Source organism: Erythrolamprus reginae, chromosome 7, assembly GCF_031021105.1.
Source record: "Erythrolamprus reginae isolate rEryReg1 chromosome 7, rEryReg1.hap1, whole genome shotgun sequence".
Taxonomy (NCBI): Eukaryota; Metazoa; Chordata; class Lepidosauria; order Squamata; family Dipsadidae; genus Erythrolamprus; species Erythrolamprus reginae.
In genome coordinates, this window is record NC_091956.1 from 34687212 (window position 1) to 34700638 (window position 13427).

The 13427-nt window shown below is 44.3% G+C and overlaps 1 protein-coding gene across 4 annotated transcripts in view; it reads right to left on the reverse strand.

Moving 5' to 3' along the window:
* The window catches only part of LOC139170309 (uncharacterized), a 197050-nt gene that overhangs the window by 27896 nt on the left and 155727 nt on the right, over positions 1–13427 (reverse strand). For 3 of the 4 annotated variants that reach the window (XM_070757319.1, XM_070757320.1, XM_070757318.1), the window contains one exon: positions 5402–5525. In XM_070757319.1, coding sequence (XP_070613420.1) covers positions 5402–5525 — 124 coding nt within the window. Of the gene's footprint in view, positions 1–1363; positions 4456–5401; positions 5526–13427 lie in introns of those variants that run through there. The other variant, XM_070757321.1, reaches the window with a different exon arrangement.

A 13427-nucleotide genomic window follows, 5' to 3' on the forward strand; every position in this document is an offset into this window, starting at 1 on the left:
ACTTAATAACTATCGTCCAGTCTCCAACCTTCCCTTTATGGGGAAGGTTGTTGAGAAGGTGGTGGCACTCCAGCTCCAATGGTCCTTGGAAGAAGCCGATTATCTAGGTCCCCAGCAGTCGGGTTTCAGGCCCGGTTACAGCACGGAAACTGCTTTGGTCGCGTTGATGATCTCTGGCGGGCCCGGGACAGGGGTTTATCCTCTGTCCTGGTGCTCCTTGACCTCTCAGTGGCTTTCGATACCATCAACCATGGTATCCTTCTGCACTGGCTGGAGGGGTTGGGGGTGGGAGGCACTGTTCTTCAGTGGTTCTCCTCCTACCTCTCCGGTCGGTCGCAGTCGGTGTTAGTGGGGGGGTCAGAGGTCGACTCCGAGGTCTCTCCCTTTTGGGGTGCCTCAGGGGTCGGTCCTCTCCCCCCTGCTATTTATTATCTACATGAAACCGCTGGGTGAGATCATCCAAGGGCATGGGGTGAGGTATCATCAGTACGCTGATGATACCCAGCTTTACATCTCCACCCCATGTCCAGTCAACGAAGCAGTGGAAGTGATGTGCTGGTGTCTGGAGGCTGTTGGAGCCTGGATGGGTGTCAACAGACTCAAACTCAACCCGGATAAGACGGAGTGGCTGTGGGTTTTCCCCCCCAAGGACAATCCCATGTCTTTCCATTACCCTGGAGGGGGAATTATTGACCCCCTCGGAGAGGGTCCGCAACTTGGGCATCCTCCTCGATCCACAGCACACATTAGAGAACCATCTTTCAGCTGTGGTGAGGGGGGCTTTTGCCCAGGTTCGCCTGGTGCACCAGTTGCGGCCCTATTTGGACCGGGACTCATTGCTCAGTCACTCATGCCCTCATCACCTCAAGGTTCGACTACTGTAATGTTCTCTACATGGGCTACCTTTGAAAAGTGTTCGGAAACTTCAGATCGTGCAGAATGCAGCTGCGAGAGCAGTCATGGGCTTACCTAGGTATGCCCATGTTTCACAATCACTCCGCAGTCTGCATTGGCTTCCGAACAATTTCCGGTCACAATTCAAAGTGTTGGTTATGACCTTTAAAGCCCTTCATGGCACTGGACCAGAATATCTCCGAGACCGCCTTCTGCCGCACGAATCCCAGCGACAGATTAGGTCCCACAGAGTGGGCCTTCTCCGGGTCCCGTCAACTAAACAATGTCGGTTGGCGGGCCCCAGGGGAAGAGCCTTCTCTGTGGCGGCCCCGACTCTCTGGAACCAACTCCCCCCAGAGATTAGAACTGCCCCTACTCTCCCTGCCTTCCGTAAACTCCTTAAAACCCACCTCTGCTGTCAGGCATGGGGGAACTGAAACACCTCCCCCGGGCATGTTCAATTTATACATGGTATGTTTGTATGTGTATTTGTTAGTAAACGGGGTTCTTTTAAAATATTTTTATATATTTTAAATTTATTTGGATTTGCCATGATTTGTTGTATCTTGTTGTGAGCCGCCCCGAGTCTGCGGAGAGGGGTGGCATACAAATCTAAATAAATAAATAAATAATAAATAAATAAATTTCCCCAAATTATCACTTAATTGTGTTATGTTGGGCCATTGGCAGTTAGCCCCCAGAAAGTTCGGAATAAGTTTCAAACACACACACAGTCAAACAGAAAAAAGCATATTTATAAACACAAGCTCCAAGAAGAGTCAAATTACTCTCACCCGAAAAGTCTTTGGATGCAGAAGCGTGCCAAAACGAAAGAGTAGATAAGACAGCTGTTAAAAAAGTATTTCTTTCACAAATGGATAAACGCCCACAGCCCACGCTTCCCAATGCCCATAATTTATCACAAACACATTAACATAATTACCCCTTGAACAGGTGTGCTCACTTATCTTTTGACACGCCTGCGCAACTGTTCTCTTCTTGCCATAAGCCTGCACACACAGGCATCCACAAGTGGGTCCTCCTCTGATTCTGATGACTCACTAATTGGAGCACTGACTGGTGGGCTGGTTGCACCCATCTCCCCATCTGTTTCCTCTCCCCCACTGTCTGTCCCTGGCTGTGAGCCAACTTCACTGTCTGATTCTGCTGGCAACAAAAAAGGTCTCTGATAAACCGAGGATTCCCATGTATCAACATCAAAATTCCCCGCTGCAGGAGGTGGCCCAGAGCCATCCCCCCTGGAAGGCCCCTCCCCTGAACTCTGTGCATAGGACAGGGCTTGTTCGGAAACTGTACATGAAAATCCCGCATGAGCTCAGGTGCATCCACCAGGGGGGCCTCCACCAAGAACAATCATCCGGATCTCCCTCGGTCCATTGTACCAAATATTGAAAACAATCCCCCACCCATCATGAATCCCGAATGGTGTGGATCGGGGCGTCAGGCAGATGATCCCAAACAAAGGGTGCAGACAGGCCTGATACACCAGGATGGAGCGGGCAGTCAGGACTAACAGGAACCAATAGTGAGCGAAGAAACAGCATATGGATCTTCATGTAGGCAGGCAAGGCCAGACGATAGGCCACAGGGTTGACGATCTGCTCCACGGAAAAAGGACCCATGAGTCATGGATCCAATTTCTGACGGGGCGACTCCGATGAAATATACCTTGTGGAAAGCCACACCTGATCTCCGACAGCCAATGGGGGAACGTCACTACTGGAACGGTCGGCATGCCTCTTATAGTCTTCCTTGGCTTTGTTGAGGTATCTTTTCACCATTCTGTGCACCGACTGTAGTTCAGACAGAAACTCCTCCACAGCTGGAAGTGGGGAATCCAAAAGGGTCAGGGGAAAAAAACAGGGATGGAAACCATAATTAGTGTGAAAGGGAGTGGTCTGCATTGACGTGTGGTGGGAGTTATTGAATGCAAAATCGCCCACCAAGAGATACTGTGACCATTCGGACTGCTGGTCCAACACAAAGCACCACAGGTACTATTCGAGAATGCTGATGACCTTCTCGGTGCCACTATCAGTCTGGAGTTGCTGCGTGGATGCCAAACAGAGTTGCACCCACAAAGCCGACATGAGTTCCTTCCAGAACGGTGCTGTAAATTGGGTCCCCCTGTCCGACACCACCCAGTCCGGGAGGCCATGGAGCCGGAAAATGTGTTGTATAAACAACTGGGCAGTGACATGAACCATAGACACTCGGCGACAGGGGATAAAGTGTGTTATCTTTGTCAATATGTCCACGACCACCAGCACCGTGATGAATCCGAAGACAAAGGCAGATGGGTCACAAAGTTCATGGAAACAGCCCCCCCACGGCCTCAGGCGTCGGCTAAGGTTGCAACAGCCTGGGTGGGGCTCCTGTGGCGGACTTGGCCAAACAGCAGTGCTCGCAAGTGTTCACATACAATTGCACATTGTCGCAAAGCCGGGTCCACCAAAATGTTCGTGGCACCAGTTCCAAAGTCTTGAACAGCCCAAAATGACCAGCAGCAGGAGTGTAATGGCACTAGGACATGATCAAGCCATGAAGCAGCCCTGCCGGAACATACAGCTGCCCGCGATACCAGAGCAGGCCATCCGAAAATGTCTATGGAGAATCGGGCCTGATCTCCCGCACCCGCTGGGCCACAAAACCGTCTCCCTGCTGCACTTCCTAATGTGTTGACACAAATCTACGGGGTCGTGCATGGCAGCCAGGGCTTCTGTGGGCAAAATAATTTACAACAGGACCTGTTCTTTGGGGTGCAGAAACTCTGGTTTTCAGGATGGGACGTCCGCTGAAGGATTCTGGTAACTCGGCGTATATCGGATCTGAAAGTTGAACCGTGCAAAGAAAAACGACCAATGTATCTGCCGTTGGTTCAACTTTCGGGCTGTTTACAGGAACTCCAGGTTCTGATGATCCATCTGGATCTCCACCTGATGCCGAGCTCCTTCGAGATGGTGCCTCCATGTCTCGAAGGCAGACTTGACAGCCAACAACTCCTTCTCCCAGATTGTATAACTCCGTTCAGAGGGCATGAGTTTTCAGGAATGGTAGGTGCACGTAACAGGGTGCCGCTGTCCGGACGGGCCTGGAGAAGTACAGCTCTGACGGTGACTTTGGAAGCATCAGTCTCCATGACAAACCGCCAACGCAGGTCTGGGTGCTGCAGAAGTGGTTCCTTCATGAAGGCTCCCTTGAGGGCCATGAACGCCTGCTGCTCGGCCTCACCCCACTGAAATGGCATTTGTTTCTGAAAAAGCCGGGTGAGGGACACGGTCAGGGTGGCGAAACATGGGATAAATGTGCGATAGTAATTCACAAAGCCCAACAGTCTCTGCACGTCCTTCACTCGCTGCAGGGGTTGTCAGGTTTTCCAAGCAACACCTAGCCCGGGTCCATGGCTATGCCCCCTGGAGAAATGATGTGCCTCAGAAATTCTATGGTTGTGTGAAAAAACTAGCACTTATCCAACTTGGCATACAACTGTTGCTCATGTAAGCGTTGCAGGATCTGCTGCAGATGATACAGATGACTGGGCTTTGAGGAAGAATATATCAGAATGTCAGCAAGATAAATAACAACAAAATGATCTAACATATCACGAAAAACGTCATTCATCAGATGCTGGAATACGCCGGGGCGTTGGTGAGACCGAAGGGCATGACTGTTTACCAGGTGCCGAACACCACTTTCCACTCGTCCCCTGGCCAGATCCGCATTATTTACATTATTTACAATTCCCTAAGTCTTTATGGAAAGTCTACCCCATTTTCCATTGTGGCTTACTGAAGCCTGAACTTACCTGTGATCTTCATCCTGCTACTACCCCTCTTCTGCCACCTATTATGGTAGAGGATGAGCAACATTTTGAGGATCAGGAAATTCTTGACTCTAGAAAATTCCATGGGCCACTCAGTACCTGGTAGCTTGGAAACACCTCCCCTTCTCACACAATGAATGGGTTCCCCAAAAACATGTGCATGCCTCTAAATTAGCATGTATATTTCATCAATTGTACCCTGACAAAGCTCATGTTTTCTTTGTTTCTCTTTCCTTTTTTTGTTTTCTTTCAGGTGGGCTTCCCCTTTTTGCAGAGGGGCAGCATGTCAGGTCCCAGATATTTCTACAGGGACGCTGGCATTTTGGTGGGAGGAAGTGGGGAGGAATGCAATATATGTATATGAAGTTTCTGTTTCCCTGCAATGATGTAGTATGGAAGAGGTTTGGTTAGCATTGTTTTAAATAGCTGGTTTTAAGTGAGAAGCTTCAGTTTTTACCTAGATCTCTTGTTATCACAAACCTTTCAATAAAAGCTCCTTTTGAAACAACTGAAGTTTGAATATCTTACATGTACATGCATGAGCAATATACTGTTTGCCACACTGTTAAGCCCTTGGTTTACATAAGGATTTTCATGTAATCTATATTTTAAAAATATAATCAAACAATACTGCATGAAAACTTGAATTAAATGAGTGCCTACCGTGATACCAATATTTCTTCAGGTCGTTCTCTTTCTAAAAGATGTTGGAAATAATTTTCCACAGCCAAAGCAGTTAATGTTTTCTTGAGGTATGGGTAATAAAGAGGGTGGCGTGCTATTACACCTGTTATAAACAAACAAACACTTGTTTAATCTGCAGGGGTCACCAAACAATATTATTATTCTTTTTAAAAAAAAATCATTCAATTTACATTATTTTAAACTTCAGCTATTCAAGACTAAACCTATCTCTTTGTACCACCAACTAATATTTGTTTAATTAATAATCTACCTCAATTGTTTCAGTAAATCTTGATGACATACATATTAAAACAATAAAAAACAATAACCAGCAAAAAATTGTAAAAATCCACAAAAAGCCAAAATATATTATGAAATGTTAAAATATAATTCTACATCTATCTTATTTTACCCATTTTAGAAAGTTCTACAATATACAGATGAGTGAATTTATAACTGTTGTGGTTGGCTCCAGGCCAGCTCCTGTAGCTGGGGATTTTTATGTGGAACAGTGGGAATCATCTATTTATAGAAGCCAGTCTGGTTGCAACAAGATGCCCCAGACAGTGAAGCCGAATTGCAGGCAGAGGAAGGCAGTGAGGGGGAAGAGACAGACAGCGGAATGGGTGCAGCCAGCCCCCCAGCTAGCGGGTCCTCGGACTCAGAAGAGGAGGACATCATGAATAACCCTATCTTGAATCCCTGCATGTGCAGGATCTTGGCAGGAACAGCTGCACAGGCATAAAAACAGATAATGGAGTATAACTGTTCAGAGGTTAATTATGTAGTTGAAACCCTGATAAAAAAGGGAGGGTTGGAGTGCTGGGAGTGGGCATTTATAGTTGGCGTTTCTGGAAGAAAGAAGATTGTGCAGCGTGGTTTGCATTCTGTTTCGCAGTTCTGTGAACTCTGAGACACTCAAGCAGGAAACGTCTGTGCAGATTTGAGTGTGGAACTTTGTCTTTATTGACTCATAAATCACTCCTTGGCTCTGGCACAAGCTTAAGCATGTCAAATGAACTTTTGGTGTGAGTAACTAACTTTTTAGGATTCATAAAACTGTAATTGGTCTGGCATTCAAGCAGGCGTTTAGTCTCTGTACATAAAAGAGACTTTCTGGATTCAACTGCCCTCCTGTCGTGTGTTTGATTTAATTCTGGGCTCATGAATGGCTAATTGCAATAACCAGGCAGAACAATAACAAACCTTTTTATATATGTATGTATGTATATCACATATATGCATATTAGATGAGCCTATATTTATTCTAATACTCTTAATTAAAGTAGTTGCTGAATTTAAAGTGAAATTCTATCATTTTAAAGTTAATTGAATGAAAAAGCTGAAATATAGTTTCAAATACCTCAGTACCTTAAATATAGTCATCTTATGGGAAAAAAGCAAACCAATTTTCTGGGTAAACTAATATCTAAATAGGTGAAATATATTGTCTTGATATGTTTAGAATGTTTTACTTCTTGATATTCCAATTTTATGGCTTGTCTCAATATAGATAGCCTCCAGGTAGGTGGGAACTCTCAAAATTATCAAATCGTATTACTGTACCTAAAAATAATCTTAGCAATGCACCACCATAGACATCACTTGTTCAGTGACCATTAAAAGTTACAATAATATGAATGAGTAATACTTATAAATGGTGCTGATATCACCCAGTGGTAATGTGATTGTGATTCCGGCACTTGCCAACTACCTTGCACTTATAAGGTATACAGAGTCCCACAGTCATATGATCATAATTTGTGACCTTCCATGGTAGTTTCCACAAGCAAACTCTATGAGGGAGCTGGCAGGGAAGTTGAGTTATTCCCACCACCTTTCCTCCAAAGCAGTCCTACTACAGGGTGCAAGATCCCAAGAATTTCACACTTTGTAGCTTCTACACTTATCTACATTCCATAGTCATGTTCTTCCATAGTAAGTTTGAGTCTGTTGACACCCATCCAGACCCCAACAGCCTCCAGGTACTGGCACACCACTTCCACTGTTCGTTGACTGGACATGGGGTGGAAATGTACAGCTGGGTATCATCAGCATACTGATGATACCTCACCCCATGCCCCTGGATGACCTCACTCAGCGGTTTCATGTAGATATTGAATAACAGGGGGGAGAGGACCAACCCCTGAGGTACCCCACAAGGGAGTAACCTTGAAGTCAATTTCTGATCCCCCACTAACACCGACTGCAACCAACCAGAGAGGTAGGAGGAAAGCCACTGAAGAACAGTGCCTCCCACTCCCAACCCCTCCAACCAGCGCAGAAGTATACCATGGTCGATGGTATCAAAAGCCGCTAAGAGGCCGAGAAGCATCAGGACAGAGGATAAACCTCTGTCCCAGGCCCACCAGAGATCATCTATCAACGCGACCAAAGTAGTTTCCATGCTGTAGCTGGACCTGAATCCTGACTGTTGAGGGCCTAGATAATCGGCTTCTTCCAAGGACTGCTGGAGTTGGAGCGCCACCACCTTCACAACAACCTTCCCCATAAAGAGAGGTTGGAGACTGGCCGATAGTTGTTAAGAATGGCTGGGTCCAGGGAAGGCTTCTTGAGGAGGGGGCGCACAAGTGCCTCCTTGTAGGGATCCGGAAAGGACCCCCTCCTCAAAGAAGCGTTGACAATCTCCTGGACCCAGCTCCGTGTCACCTCCCTGCTGGCTGAGACCAGCCAGGAGGGAGACGGATCCAGTAAACTCACAGCTCCAATGGCCTTGTCCACTTCATCAGGTGTCAACAGATCAAACTCTTCCCAGACAGGTGGACAAGTACGGGCCCCAATCACCTTGACTGACTCGTTGTCAGTCGACTCCGTTATCCAATTGGAGTCGAGGTCCGCCCAGATCTGAGCAATTTTATCAGCGAAAAACGTGTTAAAATCCTCGGCACTACTCTGTAAGGGCTCCCCAACTCTTCCCTGGTTAAGAAGGGAGCGGGTCACCCTAAACAGAGCGGCCAGGCGGGATTCCGCTGATGCAATCAATGCAGCATGATATGCGCATCTTGCCGCCTTGAGCGCCACTTTGTAAGTCTTAATATAAGCTCTTACAAGTGATCGATCGGATTTGGACTTACTCTTCCTCCATCGCTTCGCTAGACGTCTCTTTTGGCAGTTCAACTCCCGGAGCTCATTGTTGAACCATGGAGCTCTACGGGGTCTAGTGTCGCGGAAAGGTCGCAACGGCGCAATCCGGTCAAGAGCCTCCGCTGCAGCCTTGTTCCAGGCCTCAGCAAGAGACTCCGCCGAACTGTGGACAAGTGTATCTGGAATAACCCCAAGCGCCCTCTGAAAGCCCTCTGGGTCCATCAGGCGTCTGAGGTGGAACTGCCTAATCAGTTCTGCCTCCCTGCAGGGAAGGATTGGACCAAGGAAGTCAAGTCGCAATAGAAAATGTCTGACCATGACAATGGCAACACTTCTAATCCCCTTAGTGTCAGACCATTACTCAATTGCCCAGAGAGGAATACCATGTTGGGTGTGTGCCCCCCCCCATGAGTCGGATCCTGTACTACTTGAGTTAGGTCTATGGCTGTCATGGTGCCCATGAACTCCTGTGCTAACCCAGAGGTTTCGCCGAGCGACAGCAGGTTAAAGTCCCCCAAGACAATAAGTCTGGGAAATCCTATTGCCAGCCTGGCTACCTCCTTGAGCACCACAGGCAGGGCTGTTGACACGCAGCTGTGAGGCAAGTACATGAGTAACAAACCCACCTGAACCCCTAAGCCCAACTTCACTAGGAGGGATTCACAGCCTGCAATCTCTGGAGCAACGAGTCTACGCAGGCAAAAGCTCTCCCTGGCTATAATAGTCACTCCTCCCCCCCTTCCCTGGGGTCGAGGCTGATGCCATACCTGAAACCCAGCTGGGCAAATTTCAGAGAGAGAGGAACTCCTCCCTCTGCGCCCAGCCAGGTCTCAGTCACACATGCCATGTCAAATCCCGGATGAGAAGAGCTTTATTTACCACTGACCTGGCATTGAGTAGCAGCAGCCTGAGCCCAGGGCCAGAATTACACTCATCACCAGCACCCTGGTTGAACTCACGGAACCGGAACAAGGAATCGCTGTTAAGCAGCAATCCCTCCTTCCCCTGGAACGGCTAGCTCCGTGGCTCCCACCATATCTGCCTCTCCCCAGTAGCACCAGAATGTTCTGACCCTCTGTCACCCCTGAGATAAGTTCCCCCTCCCCTCCTTCCTCTCCAGTGTCAGGTGGACCAACTGTGTCATTCATGTCATTCCCATTTACCACATCCATACCATAATCCCACCCACCCCACCCATCCCAGCTATACCAATCATTCATTCCATACATATTACACCCGTCCCACTTATCCATCAATTAAAAATCCCCCTAATAATTTAATTAAAATATAAAATTAAATATAGAATTAAAAATACAGATTAATACTAATTAATTAATACTAATAAATACCAATTACTCCAATTATCACTTCTTGACAGAATCGCAATTATAAAATCAAATATTCTTCCCCGATGGCTTTACCTATTCCAAATGGCTCCAATTAAATTAGAAAAAAAATTCTTCAAAGAAATTAATAGAGTTATATCAAAGTTCATGTGGGCAGGGAGAAAGCCAAGAATTAAATATAAAAATCTGGTTGACAAACGAGAGGTGGGGGGCTTCGGCCTACCTGGTCTTGAAACTTACTACTACTAAACTTACTTCGGCCTCTTATGGATTAAGGATTGGATTACGCTCAATAATCAAAAAAATTTCAAATTAGAAGGTTTTAATCTAGAAGAAGGATGGCATGCCCACCTTTGGGAAAAAAAGAATATCAAACACACACAATTCCAACAACATTCCAACAACAAACTCAAACTCAACCCAGACAAGACGGAGTGGCTGTGGGTTTTGCCTCCCAAGGACAATTCTATCTGTCCGTCCATTACCCTGGGGAGGGGGAATTATTGACCCCCTCAGAGAGGGTCCGCAACTTGGCCGTCCTCCTCGATCCACAGCTCACATTAGAAAAACACCTTTCAGCTGTGGCGAGGGGGGCGTTTGCCCAGGTTCGCCTGGTGCGCCAGTTGCGGCCCTATTTGGACCGGGAGTCATTGCTCACAGTCACTCATGCCCTCATCACCTCGAGGCTCGACTACTGTAACGCTCTCTACATGGGGCTACCTTTGAAAAGTGTTCGGAAACTTCAGATCGTGCAGAATGCAGCTGCGAGAGCAATTATGGGCTTCTCCGAGTATGCCCATATCACTCCAACACTCCGCAGTCTGCATTGGCTGCCGATCAGTTTCCGGTCACAATTCAAAGTGTTGGTTATGACCTATAAAGCCCTTCATGGCACCGGACCAAAATATCTTCGGGACCGCCTCCTGCCGCACGACTCCCAGCGACTGGTTAGGTCCCACAGAGTTGGCCTTCTCCGGGTCCCGTCGACTAAACAATGTCGTCTGGCGGGACTCAGGGGAAGAGCCTTCTCTGTGGGGGCCCCCACCCTCTGGAACCAGCTCCCCCCTGAGATTAGGATTGCCCCCACCCTCCCTGCCTTTCGTAAACTCCTTAAGACCCACCTTTGCCGTCAGGCATGGGGGAACTAAAACACCTCCCCCTTGCCCATGTTGTTTTGTTGATTGATTGACTGTGTGCCTGTTTTTTATATATACTGTTTTTTATGAGATTATTAATTTAAATTGGAACTGGATGGGTGGGCATTGGATTTGGTATTGTGTACTGTATGTTTTTTATTATTGTTGTGAGCTGCCCCGAGTTTGCGGAGAGGGGCGGCATATAAATCCAATAAACCTAAACCTAAATCCAATAAACCTAAACATGCAATAAGAGGTACCTTACTGTTCATTTGTAGGAAAATCAAAAATAAACACTTTATAGAAATACCAAGGTGGTTATCCACCGTGGAAGCCTTGATATACCCGAATGTCCTAGGAAATACTAAAGTGAGAACATATGATAAACTGTTAGATGAGGACGGTAAGTTTAAATCTAGACCAACTTTAGAAGCTGAACGGAAACATATAGATTGGTTTCCATATATACAACTTCAAAATAGATATAAAATTGATTCTGAAAAATATGGAATAAGCCCTAAATTAAATATAATAGACAAAATTTTATTAGGCCCACCCACAAAATTCGTAACGAAAATGTATAATTATTTAATAAAATTTGATAACTTAGAAGAAACAGTAAAAGACAGCATGTTGACACGAATGAAGAATTTTAGGTATCCAATTCACTTAGAAGAATGGACAAAAATGTGGAAAGAAAACTATAAATTAACATCATTGGTACCGTATAAGGAAAACCTCTATAAGATGTTTTACCGATGGCATTATGCTCCTGCCAGGTTGGCTAAGATCTATCCTAATATAGATTCCATATGCTGGAAATGTAAAAAATATTTTGGAACTTACTATCACCTGTGGTGGCTATGTCCCCAGGCATGTAATTATTGGCTGAAAATTAAAGAATGGATAAAAGATATATTGCAATTCGATTTAGAATTAAAACCAGAGACCTATCTTATAGGGATTGTTAGAGGGCAATACGTAAAATCAAAATACTACCTGATCACCCATATAATAACTGCAGCGAGATTAGCCTATGCAGAAATGTGGAAACATAATAACCTTCCAACAGATAATATGATTATAAAGAAACTTATGGATTGCGCTGAAATGTCCAGGCTCACTTTTGAACTACAAAATAAACAAGAGAAAGACTTTTACACAATTTGGGAAAATCTTTATGAATGGCTTGAAACCAGAAGAAATAACTAATAAACAAGTAAATAATATATGGATATAATTGATAACTATAAATAACACAATAAAATGTAAACAATTGATATATGGATTAGATAAAGCAACAAGGATATATAGAGTTTGCTTTTTGATTCACCAGGAATGCAAACAAAATGGAAATGATGTACAATGTAACAATTTTCCTTTCTTTTTCTATTTTCTTTTTATTCTATTTTCTTTTCTCTCTTTTTCTCTCTCTGTCCATCTTTCTTGTTTCTCTTTCTTCTCTTTTTCTAGGTTTTTCCTTCTTTTTCTCCCTACCGTTTCTTTTCTTTCTCTTAATTACATGTTTGTAATAGTCCTTTACTATTCTTTTTGAATTGTACTGTTTTTCTATTTGTGAATAAAAACTTGTTTAAAAAATATCTGTTACAATTCTCTATTTATAGACATATCTGATAATAAATTCAAATATTTTTTAAAAAATTCATTAAGCATTTTTTTTATTCAACCAAGTATAAACCCTCTCCCAAATTTTGTAAAATTCTGGTTCTTCTTGATTATTTAACCACCTCGTCATCATGTCCATCTCAGCACATTCCATAATTTTCCTAATTACCTCCTCTTCTTTGGGGATTTCCATTTCTTTCTATGCAAAAACAATCCTGGCAGCTGCTAAAATATGGGTTATTAAATAATAAATTTATTTTTTGCATTTGTGATTTGTAATACCTAGAAGAAAAAATTCTGGGGTTTTCCTAATTTCTTGTGAATTGATTTCTCTAATTCATCTTTCTACTTTGTTCCAATAGAGTTTGGCTTTTTGGCAAGTCCACCATTGATGATAGTAAGAGCCAATTTCTTTTTTACATTTCCAACAATTAGGAGGTGTATTTGGAAACATTTTTGAAAGTCTATTGGGAGGTAGATGCCATCTATAAAACATCTTAATCTGATTTTCTTTAAAAGAAACTGATTTAGTTATTTTCCAGTTATAAGTCAAAACTTTTTCCCATATATCTAAATCTATTTATTTTCCAAAATTTCTGCACCAACTAATCATATTATCTTTTAAAATCAAGCCAACAGTTTTAGAACTAATCAGATATTTATATGCTTTCCCAATCAATTTTCCTTGATTTTTTATTAATAATTTCCCTAAAATATTATTCTCTTTTCTGAATATATACGTTCTTACATCTTTTTGATATCTAGACTGAATCTGGGTGTATTGCCACCAAT